The sequence below is a fragment of the Schistocerca nitens genome, chromosome 12, assembly GCF_023898315.1.
Source record: "Schistocerca nitens isolate TAMUIC-IGC-003100 chromosome 12, iqSchNite1.1, whole genome shotgun sequence".
In the NCBI taxonomy this organism is placed as follows: domain Eukaryota; kingdom Metazoa; phylum Arthropoda; class Insecta; order Orthoptera; family Acrididae; genus Schistocerca; species Schistocerca nitens.
This window is the reverse complement of record NC_064625.1, coordinates 172,789,350-172,807,006: the sequence shown is the minus strand read 5'-3', so window position 1 is coordinate 172,807,006 and position 17,657 is coordinate 172,789,350. Positions and strand designations below refer to the sequence as shown.

Below are 17,657 nucleotides of genomic sequence, written 5' to 3'. Positions count from 1 at the left end.
ACACATGTTACACAAGCTGCAGAAGAGATGTGATCAAATTACCCTGATCTGGACAAATTAATTTACTGTGGCAAGAAAAGCTATGTGAAAGCTCTGCTACAGGTGCAGAAATTCAAGAAACAAGTATTTACACTGCCCCCACCCAGTCTGTTCTTACACAATGGGGGTTTTGATGATCATGATGATGATTTGAGGTGAGGGGCACTCAACATCATGGTCATCAGTGCCCTGATGAAAAGTCAACATGCTAATCTTGTGGATGGGGATGAGGGCTGTCCCCACATGTTTACAATGTTTTAAAGTCTGCCTCCCTTCCCCACCAATTTAGGGATGAGGCCTGACATTTCACAAAATGTCACCACTCTTGTAACACTGGAATCAGTATCACCAGGGATGGTGGGCAGATCTCCATCGAGACTGAGGGCTGCCCTAATAACAGTACATAGGACACACATTGCCAAAATGTGCTGAACTGAAAGTGGCACACCACAAACTTCACAGATTGGTGGATCCTCCAGCCAGAGAAGGCATACGTTAAAGGGCTATGTCCAATGTGCAGTCCGGTAAGCAGAACCTCCTTCCAGCGATGAGGCTGACACGGTCCGTCACGCCTTTGTGGTCGATTTGAGCGACAGCAGTTTGTTTTCTGTCACCTGCAACCATTCAGTCTCCCACTGACACAGGACGCATGTGTCAGAAAACGAGATGGTGGTGTGTAACGGAATGGGACATTGATGGGCAGCAACATCCTGACACGCTCCCCTGGCAGCCTTGTTGTTTCCCTGTATCCCGACGTGGCCAGCTACCCGGCAAAAGATCACCTCATTGCCGTGAGGTTGAAGCCACTGTAAGGAGTGAAGTGTTTGCAGTGCATTAAGAGAGTCGGAACAGACAAGAAACCTTGCACGACGATGTCTGTCAACCCTCTCCAGAGCCATCGGGATGCCATATAATTCCACAAGATAATTTGTAAATTGTTCCAGAAGAGACACTTTAAAAACCCTATCAGGGAAAACAGCAGAATAACCGAGGACATTCTCTTGCTGGGATCCGTCTGTATAAACAACGATAAAACTGTGTCACGTACTTAAAATGGATGAAAACAAAGTTGTAAAAACATAATCTGGAGTAAGAGATTTCTTGTACTGCGTCAAGCTTAAAATCACTTTGGGCCTCTGAAGACACCGAGGCAGCAATGTGTTCCATCCCTGGCTGTGTATTTTGATGTCCTATAGATCCAGGTCCCTGCAACAGTCTGTAGCACGTATCCCAAAAGTTTGTCTCACACTGGGCCGATTCCTGAACTGCCGTTCAAAGGTGGGTCGGACCACTGCACTAAACGCCAAGACTGAGGTGACTGAGATTTTTGGCACCTGTCGCCCAATCCGGAATGGTGGTTTCACCAACCTCTGCTCGCAGACTCTGACCTGGACTGGTCCAAAAGGCTCCACTTGATATCCGAATGCCCTCTTTGTGGACAGCATCTAACATCTTGAGGCAAGAAGTAGGGGCTAATCAGTAGACCACACTGGCATAATCTAAACATGAGCAAACAAATGCCCTATAAAACTGCAGGAGGCAGGTTTGTTAAAACTTCCGTAAGCACGGTTAAAACTGACACAAGTAGTCTTCTCTAGTGAGAACTGAAAACCAGTTGTCCTGGCGCAGGTTTCCAGCCACGGTCAACCGTAGCTGCTTCATTGTCGTCAGATCAGAGGAAGAGTAAAAGATTCCAAAGTCATCCACAAACAAATATCATTTGGACAGGGCTGCTGACTGCAGAGGAAATGCAATTGGTACCAATGGCAAACAATGTGACACTGAGAACACTGCCTTCAGGGACCCAATTCTCTTGAACATAGCAGTCAGACAAGACATCGCCAACACGATATCGAAAACGCTGATGTTGAGAAAGGATTGGATAAGAAGTGGCAGGCATCCACGTAGTCCCCATTCATGAAGTTGGTTTTTCAAGGCCAAAAAACACACAAACCCAACAATTTCGATGTAAGAAGGACTCCTGTATCACTGTCCCCAGTAGAATTAAGTTTTTCAGGGTGGAACAGTAGCACCCGAAACCGCACTTGAAACAGCTCAGGAGACCTTGGGTTCAAATGGTTCAAATGGCTCTGAGCACTATGGGACTCAACTGCTGTGGTCATCAGTCCCCTAGAACTTAGAACTACTTAAACCTAACTAAGGACATTACAAACATCCATGCCCGAGGCAGGATTCGAACCTGCGACCGTAGCAGTCGCACGGTTCCGGACTGCGCGCCTAGAACCGCGAGACCACCGCGGCCGGCAGACCTTGGGATTCAAGCAGCCAGACGAGGCGGCAGCGGACCATGTGTTCAAGAGTTTTACCCATACAACTGGTAAGATTTACATTCCGGTAACTGTTAGGGGCACTACGGTCTCTACCTGGTTTCCAGGATGCAATTAATATAGCCTTCTTCCGAGTCATGGGGTACTGTCCATCAAACCAGATCTGACTGAAACAAGGTAGGAGTTGTCCATTTGCTTCAGGGCACAGACGATGAAGCACGGCAAAATGGATCCCGTCAGGTCCTGGAGAAGTGTCTGTGGCTGCAGACAAAGCTGATTCCAGTTCCCACATGGAGAACAGAATGTTGTAGACTTCCTCATTATGTGAGAAGAAATTGCACTTCCTCATTTCTGCAGTCCAACGGAACAACACCTGAAAAGCAGGAGCTTGTCTGGATGACACAGTGACAGTAAAGAAATGCTCAGCTAAAACCTGAGCCACGTCTTCTGGCATGTCTACCAAGACACCATTACTTGACAAGGTCGTAATGGGATGCGTACTGCCCTCGCCAGAAATCCATCGTATTGGGTCCTAAACTTGTGCAGTGGAAGTGTACCGATTAATAGAAGTCACGAACTCCTTCAAGGAAGCCCTCTTCCATTCTTTAATCACCGCCTCACACGTGCTCTCGCAGATCTGAAGGCATCAAGGTTTTCTGTAGTTGGACAGTGTCTGAAGTTCCGCACAGCTGTTCGTCTGGCTCCGATTGCCAATCGACAGTCGCCATTCCGCCAAGGTACAGGCCATCGTCTGAGGTGGTTACTAGACAGAGGGATGGATTCTGCAGCAGCCCATTGGATCTCACAAGTGATGTGGGCACCTCCTCCTGTGCACAATCCTGTTGTTCAAAAATAGCCTGTCGACTGTAACTCAGCCGATTTGCCCTTCGTTTCATCCATCTGCACGGTAACCTGTCAGCCAAGTCGGCAGAAAGATCCGATCCGGGAAGTGGCCACTAGAATGTAAATCTGTGGCCACTTCCCACTGAAATGAATCTGGAATAGCTGAGGAACAAAAACAAAGGTCAATGGCTGAGAAAGACACTGTAGCTGAGGGAAAGTATGTCATCTAACCCGCGTTCAGAAGGCAGATATTGTCAGAATGGACGAGTTGCTCAATCATCTGATCCCTGGGGCAAGTGGTACCCGAGCCCCACAGCACACTGTGTGCACTGAGGTCCCCCACGAGGAGGAATAGATGTGGGAGTGCCCGGAAGAGTCTGCCAGTGCATCTACATCCAAAGCATCATTAGGTGGAATGTACAAAGAACACACCGTAATATTAAATGGTATGATAACTTTCACAGCAATTGCTTGTAAGATCGTGCTAAGAGGGACAGGAGGAGTGGCATCTGTCATCAATGAAAACAGCCACTCCACCTTTAGCCCCGTATCCAGCAGGATCGTCCTTCCTGCACAGGTGGTAACCCCATACCGCAGGTGTGTCGGTGACTTTAAAGATGTGTTTCTTGTAAACAGATGCAGAACAGTTTCTTCTGGACAGAGAGCTGTAATTCTTCCAAGTGTGAGTGATATCCATTTAAATTCCACTGCGACACACAACTCGCTGTCAAAGCCATTGTTTAGCAAAGGATGCTCTTGTCTTTCTCCCCCAAAGGAGATGATTTACTGGGGAGGTCAGGGGAACGTTAGCTGGCTCTCCAGTTCCTCTGATTGGAAGTCCATATCCCTAAGAGCATAATCCCCATCAGAGAGGGAGAGAGCTCGCCAATCTGAAGGTTTAACCACCACTTTCTCGGACTTGGAACTTTTTCTTTCCTTGCAGGAGGTGGTGGTCACTCAGGTTGCGGGGACGGCTCAGTTGGCTTCTGACGGTGGGTAGTGGTACGTGACTTCGATGGTAAGCCCATAGCTGACAGCTTCCGAATGACTTCTGTTTCAAGTCGAGTGTTTTCCCCACAGGTACACCGACAAGTGCACGTGCTTGTACTTGAATCTGTGGTTCATGTTTGTGTGGAGACATCACACTTAGTGATTGGTGTCTTAAGGGCTAATGCAAAAACTGAAGGTTGTACAGCTTTGAAAGCTTTTTTAGTGTCACTGTACGGTATGACTCTGTTGAATTTGCCTTTCCTCATTGTAAATCTCACACTTTCTGCTCCACACCTGGTGATCCCCGGAGCAGTTTACACATTTCGGAGGAAGTGTATAAGAGTTGCCCAATTCGTGAGCTGAGCCTCCGCAATTGCCACACATAGCCCTCCCCTTACATCCCGTAGTGTTACGGCCAAATCTTGAACATTTGTAGCACCGCATTGGATTAGGAACAAACGGGTGAACATTAAGACGGATACACTCTTCAAGGATACGTTCAGGTATTCCCGGAGTACTAAACATTAGAATAAATGTTGCTAATTTTTCCAATTTGCCACTGACTCTGCTCATGTAGTTCAGCACTTCCACGATGCCCATATTTTCCCATTCTTCACTTAACTCCATGTGGTCCACCTCCATTATATCAGAAGTAACCACACCCTTACTAAAGTTAAGGGTGTTATGCAACTCAACCTCGGCTGGGTAGTGAGCTGAGGCCTCACATCCCAGAAGCTTACATATTTGGTTTGAACTAGTAGTTTCAACTAGAAGTGTTCCATTTAAGTCTTTTGACACTTGTTAGATACCCAGCAATATCTTCCAATGCCTTGTGAATACAGAAAGGGCAGACCTTCTCAAAGGTTCCCCCTATTTGCTCGATTACACTGAAAGTGATATGACACGCTACTGCCCTGTTACTATGATTCTGAGACTTCTTTTCGGGAGGGCTGACGGACCGAGCTCTCTTTGAGGAGTGGGAATAGGTACTACCTGACGATAGACTCGTCCCACCAGGAGTAGCAGTTTGACGAGACCATTCCACAGGGATCCCACGAGACGCTACGGAAACAACCATTGACCCAGGCAGAGCCCTGCATACTCGAGCAAGCCTTATATAACTGGAGGCGGCAGGTGCGCCAGAAGTTGCTCTCTAGAGACTGGCTGTTGAGGTAAAACATTCACCTCATCAGCACGTGGCACATCTTGAGGTTGAGGGATTCCCTTTTTATAGAGACGTGAACCTTCCTCGAAGCCCAGGTGGTGAAGCCGAGACCCTCCTTCTCCCGAGCACACAACATTCCACCGCTGCACCACACGGTGGTTGCCGAAGTACGACCGGAGAGCTGGCGGCGCTTACCAGTCCCCAGCTCAGGTACCTCGCTGTCGCCGAGCTCATTCTCGGCTAATGAATGCTGAGTCCCTGAAAGGGATGGGGTGGGAGGGAGGGAGGTTGACTTAATGCTGCTGAGTATTACTGCATCAACTACACCAAAATATCAACAATCTTTTGTGAGCCTGATGGCAATGAATTGAGTGCTATGCTATTACAGCTGTGAAGGTGGTCTTTACAGATACCTTTTCTGGAAACTTGGCATACACCAACACCAACTTTTCAGTAGTGCCAAAGGCCATCACACAACTGGAAGCTGCTGGTTCTGAACTGTGCAGTGCCCTGGTTACTGTGCAGTATGTACAGCCATAACTGGTCTGCAGTGACCTCACCGCCTTCAAATGTGCTCCTGTGACATTCTGTGATGTGGAAAGGAGCTTTTCCAGGTACAAACTATTCTTGATGACAACCATAGATCAATGAAAATGGAAAACGAAAATGCGCCTTATAATCCAGTGCAGCTCTGCAGATAATGAAGACTGACAGGACATGTTAATTAATTTGGAATAATTTCAACTAGTGGTTTGCAGTAGTAAAAAACATAGTATTATTGTTCTGATGGGTGTTTTCAATGTCCCCATGTTCCCCCCCCCCCCCAAACAAAATAGGTGCTAGATAGTTTCAAATACTGCAAAAAGTATGTATATTGTTCAGAAGTGGATTTTATATTACATGATATAAAAAAATGAACAGGGATGTTTTAAATAAAATTATATAAAGTTAAATGTTATTTTTAAGGTCACATTTATATAAGTTTTAGGTCATAAATGCTTGAATATTTGGCTGTTTTTTTAGGTCATTAAAATACAGGCCCTAATGATAAACAGAGTTGGATTTGATGCAAAACAGTATCTGAGACTCTTACCTTCATAGAAGTCATAAGTGCACATTGTTCTGCCTGTGATTGTGTCATACGGGTCATCGGGGTCAGCCATGCTCTTGAGGTGGGACACCAGTTTCTTGTCCAGTCTTGCTGGTCGCTGTATCATTTTCCCTAGAACAGGCTGCAGCCAAACAAGACTCAGAATACTTAATTGCATGTAGTACAAAATTAAATTATCAGGTAAAACTATACCATTCGTAAGAATAATTCCAACTTCATAAAGACTGAAGCAGAAAAGGAAGTACAGTTATTCAAAAAGTAAGCTTCCCTGAGGCTGTAAACAAAAGGAAAACTTAATCTGCCCAGATACATTTATTACTACAATTGTGGCAACTATTGAGGTGCTTGTCAGCACATTTACTTTCAGACCAGACACCCGTGTCATATCACAGGATCATCTTTTGTACTTGGGCTGTCTCTATTCTCTGCTGGTTAGCACTGTCAGCAAATCATGCCAAGGTCTCGGTTTCAATACCTGGCGATTAACTCAGATTTTTCTGTGGCAGGAATGTGTGGAATGGGTCCACTCAGAAATGCGAGGCCAAGTGGAAAGCTGCACAATAAAAGAGGCAACGAAACTGTCATACAAGGTGTTGAGATAGTATCTAATCAAAATGCTTGCAACAATTTGGGATCCACAAGACATTTTATTTCTTGAAATCCTGTACAGAATGGATGGAATGTAACAATATTATGAGAAGGGAAGTTGCTAATCACCATATAGCGGAGATGCTCAGATAGGCACATCAATTATAGCTTTCAGCCTGTAAGGCCCTCATCAACAATATACACACACACACACACTCTGTACGGGATGAGTAGATAGTGACCTCCCATAAGACAAAGAATTGCATTTTGAGTCCAATGTGGGAGTGTTGTCATCGATAAGTAGAAGACCTACACACAGCATCCAATGTAATTTGTTCTAATCAGTCTGTTGCAACTACCAAGATTAGGATATCAGCAAAGAATGACTGCTTAGTGCCACACTGGTTAAGGGATAACTGCACATTAGACACCTCCTTCACAAAATCAATGCTGATTAGATCAAACCACCTATTGCATTCTTCATCACAGATATTTAAGTATGATCGGAACATTGAAAGCAACAACAATGTGGTGTCTTCTTGCTCATGATAAGCCTTTTTTACTATACCACGCTGCCAAATTTCAATGCTCACTATATTGTGTGCATTCAAAACTGCTTTACAGATCTAATACCTCAACTAGTGGGAGAGAGAGTTTCAATTTATTTTTTATCTGCTATAATGACAAGACTACAAAGTTTCAGTTATTACATATGACAGTACGGTCCTACTTCTCTGACATGTACGTGTGCCTTTGCAGAGCATGAACTGCAATATTTTGCCAGTGTTTATTTTGCTAGCGTTAGAAACAGCTTTCGTTGGAAAACTCGTAAATGTAAAAAGTGTGACCCCCTCAGTCCCACTTGCTGCTGTACTCTGAGTACTTGGCAGGAACGGCCCGACGGTTCGTGCAACGCTGTTTGGCCAGGCTGCCCTAAATGATACAACATAAATGTTACAGTCCTACCGAATGTGAGTTTGGATGTTACTTCACAAATACAAAAATGAATAGAGGTGCAGGTTGGCAATTTTCAACATATACTATAATTTTTAAATTGTTGTAATTATAAAAAGTACAATCCAATTTTAAATAAAATTATTTTTTTCTATGACTAAATGTTTATATTATTGATATAGAGCTGCTTTCATCTTTAACATACTGTATATCCTGACCATTAACCGTTGCTCCATACCACTGTGAAAAACATTACCAAGCATCTACAGAAAATTTGTCAAACAATGGAAAATCCAGGATGAAATGTAACACTATTATGAAATGGAAAGTTGCTACTCACCACAAAGTGGGGATGCCGAGTCGCAGATAGGCGCGCAAACTACAGTTGCCCGAGACTGCAGTCTCGTGTACGATTTGCATATGCACAAGTGTGTGTGCGTGTGTGTTCACCGTCTATTTTTTACGAAGGCCTTATTGGTCAAAAGCTTTACTTGCAACAGTCTTTTTGTTGGGCCTATTTGCAACTGAGCATCTCTGTTATATGGTGTGTAGCAACTTTCCTTTTCATGATATTGTTATACAAAATTTGTGTAAGCTCAAATACTATTTTACTTACCAGTTCCAAAACAGGTCTGAGCATGCCATCGACTGCGTCTTCCGATATGATGACCGTGCCACCCTCGACACCGATACCGCCACAGGTGCCAATGCGGAAAAATACTGGGTCTCGCACTTTAGCGTGGTACATCAGCTTTATCATCTCGTGCAGCAGAATGCCGACTGAAGGGATGCCCATGCCGTGCTGCCAATATTTTCAAAATTCAATCACACTGACTGAGGAAACAACATTAATGGCACACTTAAGAATCACTCAATAGAAGTGACAAATATTTCACCACATATCTTCATCCAGTCTAGTCGCTCAGGAATGTGAAGTGAGTCAAGGTATACATAAACAAGAGGCAAGCAACTCAGAAAACTAATCCGTACACTGCTAAAAATAACCTACTAAATTAGCAAGAAAGCCACAGTTTTGAAGTCACAACACCAACGACAAAACTGCTGTCTGCAGCATCTACTGTCTGAATATTAGCGCACTTAACAAATATGAGAAGTTATTTAGTATTGTTAAATGGATACTTACACTGACAGCAAGCACAGGCCCCACTTTGTACATGGAGTACCGGTACGAATACTGGCTGATGTCCTGCAGGGTCGTGCCCGTCGGCAGCTTGTGCCCGATCTCGTTCATGATGTAGAACGCAAACTGCTCCATGCGCTTTGGCGTTCCACCCATACACACAAACTGGAATACAGATGCTCGACTTGAAAAATTCCAACAATTACAGACTAAAGCAGTAATATAAAACAACACACATCACCAGCATTACACAAAATATCTGAGTATAAAGAATACATTAATTAAAAAATTAGTTAACGTATTAGGCATTTATCAAAAATACGGGTCAACTGACTATAAATTGTGAAAGTCTGCAAAGAGATGCTTGTGGTGATCAGTAGCACTCAACAGGTCATTTGTGCAGGAGTAGATGGTTGGTGCACGTTGCTAAAATGGTTGTAAAACAAACAGTCTCACTGGACATGCATTATCGGTAGCAGAGAGATGAACAGAATCTTTCTCCTATCATGATATAATGAATTGGTTTCCTAGAGCAATGTGGGACAGCATTCCGTAAATGGGACATACAGGAATTAACGATTTAAGCACACTCGACATGATCTAAAAATTCCAAAATTTTCTTGATTCGTGGCAATGCACACTCACACACTGTTATTTACAGTAGCTAGAAGATTCTGAACTTCAGGTGAGAATTTTCACACAGTTCTCCTTTCAGATATTATCTCCCTTCTTCACAAATCCAATGATGAGGTTTGTTTCTTGAGGTGACGTGGTTTGTTTCTTGAGGTGCTGAAGTGTCAAAAACTTAAATTATGGGCTGTGTAATAACAAAATTGGCATACTTTTACACAGAATTTACAAGAATTGATAGACAGAGCTAAGAGTACTTCTGAAAAATCATGCTCATGATGAAAAATGAAGAGGAGGTGTGCTTTTGTGACTCGAAATGAATTTCAGCACAGCGTGTTTTCTAGCCAAGTGACATATTTGTACCAAAGGACAATATCTGCCTATATAGCAGAATATGAAGTAAAACGCAGGTAACAGAGTGTAATCACATTAGATCAGACGACACTGAGGGAAACTGATCGAGAAATAAAAGCGTGCAAGTTGGAAATGAATTTTTCTATTTCGGCAGCAAAATAACTGACAACAGCACAAATAAAAATAAAAATAAGCAAGCTGACAATAGCAAGGAAAAAATTCTGAAGAACATAAATTAGTTAACATCTATACTAATATATATGTCATTTTTCAATGGTGTTACAGAAAACTTCAAAAAGTTCTTGACTGATTTACTTCAAATTTTTTACACAATAACTCCAATGAACACATACATAGGCTATATATTTTTAATATATATAAATATATATGTAATATATAAAGGGAAAACATTGTTCCAAAATTTCCAAAAAGCTCTTCAGACATTTACTTCAAATTTTTACATGATACTGTAATAAACACTCACTCAAATGTGCTATATTTTTTAAATATATATAATATATAAATATTTATGTAATATATAGAGGAGAAATTTTTTAACAAAAATCTCAATTAGTTCTTAACTGATTTACTACATATTATTACAAGTTTCTGTAATGAACATTTGGATGGACACAGGGTACATATATTTTTAGCACGTGTAATGTATCAATTTGTATATTATATATAAAGGGGAAACATTGAGAGGGAGGAGGAGGAGGAGGAGGAGAGGGGCAGGAAGAGATTAGGACATGTCTCCAATTTACATACATATTCAGCAATTGCAAAGTTTAGCCAAGTTTACTTGTTAAATGTAAATAAAAGATTTGGAAGGAATATTACATTTAAGAGTTAAAAAGAGTTTTTTATTAAAGTCTTTGGCTGGAGTGTTGTCTTATATGGAGGTGCAATGTGGAGTATACTGAAATAGACAATGGTAGAACAAAAGCTTTTGCTATGTGGTGTAATATAAGGCTGCTGAAGATCACATGGTTAGGCTTTATAGCTAACGAGGAGGAAATAAATGAAATCAGGGACAAACATATTTGTGGCACAACCTGACTGAAGGGGTCTGTTGATGGGACAATAGGACAGATACTTGGCTTTCAAGGAATAGTCAATTTAGTAATGGAGAGAAATGTGGGGTTTACAATTTGTAGAGTGATACCGAGGCTCGAATACTGTAAGAATGTTGAAATGAATGTACGATACAGTAACTATGCAGGCGTTAAACAATCTTGCACAAGAAGGACTAACAGTCTTTGGATTGATACGAGTACAATAAAAAATTCATAGCATCTGACAAAGACTAGATGTGATGTCAATATATTATACTGCAACCCGGATATTTTACGAAACTTCCTGGCCGATGAAAACTGTGTGCCAGTCCGAGACTCGAACTCGGGACCTTTGCCATTCTCGGGCAAGCATTCTACCGACTGAGCTCCCAAAGCACGAATGATCAGCTTTACTTTCACCAGTGCCTCATCTCGTACCTTCCAAACTTCACAGGTACCGGTAGAAGTAAAGCTATGCAGACAGGTCGTGAGTCACAATTGGGTGGCGCAGTCGGTAGAGCACTTGCGTGAGAAAGACAAAGCTCCTGAGTCTTAGTCTGGCATACAGTTTTAATTTCATTCTGGGTATTTTATGATTTGTCGGAAAAACATAGAAATAATAATTCACCTTTGTTGGAATCTGCAATGGAGTGATGAGATATCACTTTAGGCAGGTCTCTCGGATCTGCAACCATATTTCGCACTGAACGGTAATGTACTCGCCGTTGTCAATGACACAAATTTCATTACGAACTGAGATGAGTCGTGGAATAGTATATGTGTATATGTAATGGTGGTAGTACTGTGTATAAAGGGGCAGTGCATTGGCAGAGCTGTCTCTGTACTCAGGTGGTTCGGGTGGAAAGCTTTCGACACAATTATGGCCGCATGACGGGAATGAACAGCCTTTGAAAGTGGAATGGTAGGTGGATTTAGATGTGTGGGACATTTCATTTCAGAACTTGTTGAGGAATTCATATTTCAAGATCCACAGGCATTACTTCCCACCACAGGCAATGCAGTGGTCAACAGCCTTCACTTAACGACCTAAAGCAGTGGCATTTATGTAGCGTTGGCAGTGCTAACCGACAAGTGACACTGCACGAAATAACCACAGAAATCAATGTAAGACATACAACAAATGTATCCGTTAGAGCAGTGCATAAAATGCAACGAAATTTGGTGTTAACGGGCAACACTGATGTGCCTTTGCTAACAGCGTGACATCACCTGCAGTGCCTCTCCTGGGCTCGTAGCTGTATCGGTTGGATCCTAGACCGCTGGAAAACGTGGTCTAATCAGATGAGTCCCGATTTCATTTGGTAAGAACTGAGATACGGTTCGCATGTGGCGCAGAACCCGTCAAGCTACGGACCCAAGTTGTCAACAATGCATCGTGCAAGCCGATTATGGCTCCATAATGATGTGGACTGTGTTAACATGGAGTGAACTGGATCCTCTGGTCAAAATGAACCAATCATTGACTGGAAATTGTGTTCAGCTACTTGGGGACCATCTGCAGCCAGTCATGAACTTCACATTTCCAAACAACGATGTAATTTTTATTGATGACAATACGCCAGTCTCTGGATGTTCACAATTTGTTTGAAGAACATTCTGGACCATTCAGGCGAATGATATAGCCAACCACATGAATGACATGACTCCCGTGTAACATTCGTGGGACATTATTGAGAGGTCAGTTCGTGCACAAAATCCTACACTAGCAATACTTTCACAATTATGGACGCCTTTACAGGTAGCATGGCTCAATATTTCTGCACGGGACTTCCAACGACTTGTCAAGTCCGTGCCTTTTGAGTTGCTGCTCTACCTTGGGCAAAAGAGGGCCTGACACAATATTAGGAGATATCCCATGACTTCCGTCACCTTGATGCATCATTACACATTTTAGGATACCACCATCACCACCAGTCAAAACCAATATAACTCTGGCACCAGGAGGCAAGTGTTATTGCCATTCAGGAGTGCTAAGACTCAACTGTAGTGTTGGATATTCTGCTGTGTGATACCAATTACACTTAACTGATCTACACACCTCTGGAAACTGTCCAAGAAGTACTGTTTGGTACTGCTGACTTTAAGTATTGCAGCCTCACTTTGTCCACAACATCCTTGGTTTCATGGTGCTCTGTAAATGATAAAATACTTTGCAGAAAGCTGGAAATGTGTGTAGGTGGTATCCAATCTGCAAACATTTGTAGAAGATTACCAGATGCATCACTGCCTCAAAACCAAGGGAAACCTAGAACACAAACATGCTGGAGCTCTTTGAATATAAATAATTAGACACGCAAATTCAAACTAGTCCTGGCTGAAGTAATGAAGGAATGGACACAGAGCTGAATATTCAAGGACACTAGAAATATGACTAGGACAATCCCAGGAAAACACAAAAATTTCAGGCACGGCTTTTGCAGATGATCTGGTCATATTCTCAGGTAGTGAAGCAATAGTAACCAAACACACAGAAATACCAGACAATGGGTAGAAAAAGATGACCTGCACCTTTCTTTTCAGAAGTCTGAATTATTCGACTCAATATTAAACATAAAATACAGCAAGATAAAGAGAGTTCCACATATCAAATATTTAGGTGAAGTTGTTGCACCCACAAAATGGAGATCTCACAGCAGTCTTTATTACAAAAAATATTGAGTACACAGCAAGACACAGGACATATCTAATATGAAATGCATGTCCATTCACACAAACATCAGAGACTAGAACACAGGGAACAAGCCTGAAATACTGCACACAAATGATACACATAATGCCATAAAGCATACTGAAGGAAGAAATTTAGACCATGAGAAAAATTCTTGGGTCAAAGCTGACAGAAGAGGGTACAGATTACACTCTGAGAAAACCACAGGGAAGATGTCAAACTTAGCAGCAGATGTCAGAAAAAGAAGGTTAAAGTTCTATAGGCACATCAAACAGGCTACCACACACAAGGATCACCAATGGAATTCCAACATACATACATACATACAACGGGTCAGGTTAACATCATGAATCAGAAAAGCCAAACCTACCTAGATTAGGTCCTAGAGAAATTACAAATAAATGCAAAAGCTGAAGACAGAAACATATACACAGAATTTGAGGTCAGAAACTTCTGAAGAAACTAAGGACAAAATGGACTTAATACAGAGACTCCACATAGGAAAAAAAGAAGATTATGGAAGATCAGAAAGAATTTGCAAATGAGGCAGAATGGTTTGTGTCGTCTTACAGGGCCTCAACACAACAACATATAACTTTCGATTTTGTCTTGGGACCCAGAAGGATTCTTGGTTTTTTTTTATAATTTTTACAGTACACAGAGATGAGCAACTTATGAAGTACAAAGAAAATTTCAATTCGAAAAACTAATAAATTACAAAATAGAATTACAGACAAGTACATGTAGAAGTAATATACTACCTAGCTTTGAGATACAATAGTTCTTTCCTCAGGGTGGCAAGAGACAGATAGGTTGGTAAAAGGTTGAAAAGGAAGGCCAGACCACTCGGACCTCTGGATGGGAGGGTAATAAAGAAGCAATCCTGGGAATTTGCCTGAAATTATTTAGGAAAACCCAAATCAATATGGCCAGACAGAGCAAATTCCACTCTCCTGAATAAGAGGTCAGTGCCTTAAGAACTGTGCTGCCCCATTTGGTTTGTTGTTAATGTGCATGTTTTTGATTCACACACATCTGCTGGTGACTCCTGGACCATAAACATGCTGCTGTGCCCCTTGCGTTGTCTCGAGTCTGTTTGGAAAACAGAAAACAGACTGCAGGCCTGTAAATGTGCAACTATGCCTCACACACTTTTTACTGTTCTTCCCTAAGTCTGTCGGAAAACTGAATCAGCCCGTATTAACCCCCCCCCCCCCCCCCCCCCAACCTTTGATGTGTAGGATGTTGACTCGAGAGAATGACAAGTCATTGCTCTCACGCACTATACATCTTGGCATGTGATTTTCATTAAAACCATTATATTATGATCATGTACTGTAATCTGACAGGGTCTTGTGGTTATCTTCTTTCATTACTATTACTACTCGTGAGTCCTCTAAGCAATCTTTAGTCGTGTCGTATGCACTACTTACTAAAAATATTTTAGTTACCTTTTCAAACAAATGTAGTTTAGCAACACTTTTCATCTCGGCAATTTATTATACAATCTTACTTTCTGGTACCAAATGCCCTTCCCCCCCCCCCCGCCCCCCTGTGGTAAATGTCAGTCCTTACTTATTTCACAATTATGTATAGAACTATGGGTGAAATACTTAGCAACATTTTCTGGATGCTATGTAGTGCATCACTTTTACTTTTATATGTGCCTATTGACAGAATGGCATTTCATCCCCAGAAAGCCAACCATTTTATCTCACAATTTATTACAAAATGTGAAGGAATAGAAATGCATAATATGAACTACCTGAGAGATCAAGTCCTTAATGGAAATGGAAACTGCTATGTCTAATTATGTTTATTGTTTTTAAGAAACCTGTTTCAATGAGTATGAAAGTAGGTCTATCTGGAAACTTGAATCCCCTTACAAACACAATAATTACAGTTTCATATTTCATGCTTGAGTATTAGCACATCTGTCAAGAGCAAACCTAGGATTCTTGCTTTGCCTAATAATAGTTAAGCTGCAAATGGCGAAAAAGTTTTGAATTTTTATGACAACTGGTTCTGGACACATTTGCTACTTGTCAATATCCCTGAGATGTTCCTCCTTGCTTAAAACTGATGAACCAATATGTTTCTCTGTGTCTTGGAGCAGCAAGCTAGTTAAGCCTGTGAAGACATTTTTTTTTTTGTTTTAGGGGGGGGGGGGGGGGTTGGTACCTGTCTCCCACACTGAGTACTCTCTACTCTCATGATGTTTATAAATATGCTGTACTATAATAATGATGTACACGTCAGATCTGTCATTGTGGTACTATTATTTAGTATACCTGACAGGAAGAAGAGTGGTAGTATCCTTGTTGGTGCTTTAACTAGTACACTTATTATCAATTATTTGGATTATGATGAGATAAGCCTACATTTAACTCAGTATATTTTGAGGGAATAATTTACAGCATATCAGGTTCGTATAGAATCTAAAGAAATGATGAAATTGGATATGTGTCATTCTCAAAATTAAGGTACATTTGGACCCCAGGCCCTAGTATGTTTTATTTGAAAGCATTAAAGATTTTTTTTTTCAAAATCTTGAATTTCCTTTGAAACTATATTAACCCATTAATCTATTTATTTTTAAATAAAACTATTCAATTTTCTTAAAAATTTGAGTAACGTTATGTAAGATCTCACTTCTGTTACTTGACCCTACACCTACCTTTACTACATTCAGTTAAATTGTGCAATGTATTATAAAAAGTTTTCATTTTTAACCAGTTTAACAATTTGAAAATTTATTAACAATAAGAGATTACTGTACTGTTAGTTAAAACAACTTTTTTAAAGTTCTTTAACAGTTAATCAAACACAGTCCCACGCTATAGCCTCAGCTCTGTGAATAAGAGTTATTAGTTCAATAAATGTCTCATGCAGTGCTCTAGTAGCTCTCTTCTTCATGTAAAGTGAACTGCAAGCAGCCATCTTGATTCTTGGGCAGTTATAGTATGCCTTTGTAGAGTTTGAGTTAAATTATTACAATGCCAAGAATAAATATTGGCACTGATGCTGATCATAACCACCATTACTTTTTTGTTTTGGGTAAGTTTTAATCAATTATAATTGTATTTTTATCAACTGATAGTCCACCCCCAGCAGCTGAGTGGTCAGCACAACAGTATGTCACTCCTAGGGTCCGGGTTCGATTCCTGGCTGGGTTGGAATTTTCTACACTCAGGGACTGTGTGTTGTGTTGTCCTAATCATCATCATTTCATCCCCATCGATGCGCAAGTCGCCAAAGTGGCTTCAAATTGAAAGACTTGCACCCAGCGAATGGTCTACCTGGCGGGAGGCCCTAATCACACGACATTTACATTTATCAACTGATTACATATTAACTGTAAATTAACACTAAAGAGATAGTAAAGTGTAACCTCAAAAGAAGCATCTCAACATCTAATTTTGTGAATGTTTCTCACTTCCGTTACTCCCACCTCTGTGAAAACTGATTCTCACAGAAGTGAGAATGTAGTAATGGAGTGTTGGTTAGTGGTTAAATGATAAAATAAGCTCTCTTATTCATCAAACTAGAAAAGCTATGTCCATATACAAGTGAGAAATTTATGTTTTAGGTAGGCAGTGATTTTTTAAAAGATGGTTTATGATTTTCAAAATATTAAAAGGTTAGCCTCATGTATCAAAATGGTCCTATTTTATTTACTTCTTAAAAAGTAGTGACAGAATTATGCAGCTTATATATGTAGGTTTATATTAATGTTTCATATAATAGCCTAATATATTATAGTTTCCAACGCTGTTAGCTGCATCCAGAACTGTGCTTTGGGCTATGGCC

General features: G+C 41.3%; 1 protein-coding gene across 3 annotated transcripts in view; it reads right to left on the bottom strand.

Annotated features, from left to right (window-relative positions):
• The window catches only part of LOC126215365 (uridine phosphorylase 1), a 415,530-nt gene that overhangs the window by 10,192 nt on the left and 387,681 nt on the right, over positions 1–17,657 (bottom strand). For all 3 annotated transcript variants that reach the window (XM_049942057.1, XM_049942059.1, XM_049942058.1), the window contains 3 exons: positions 9,123–9,284; positions 8,595–8,780; positions 6,419–6,557 (listed from right to left, as the gene is read on the bottom strand). In XM_049942057.1, the coding sequence (XP_049798014.1) occupies positions 6,419–6,557; positions 8,595–8,780; positions 9,123–9,284 (487 nt within the window). The remainder of the gene's footprint in view (positions 1–6,418; positions 6,558–8,594; positions 8,781–9,122; positions 9,285–17,657) is intronic.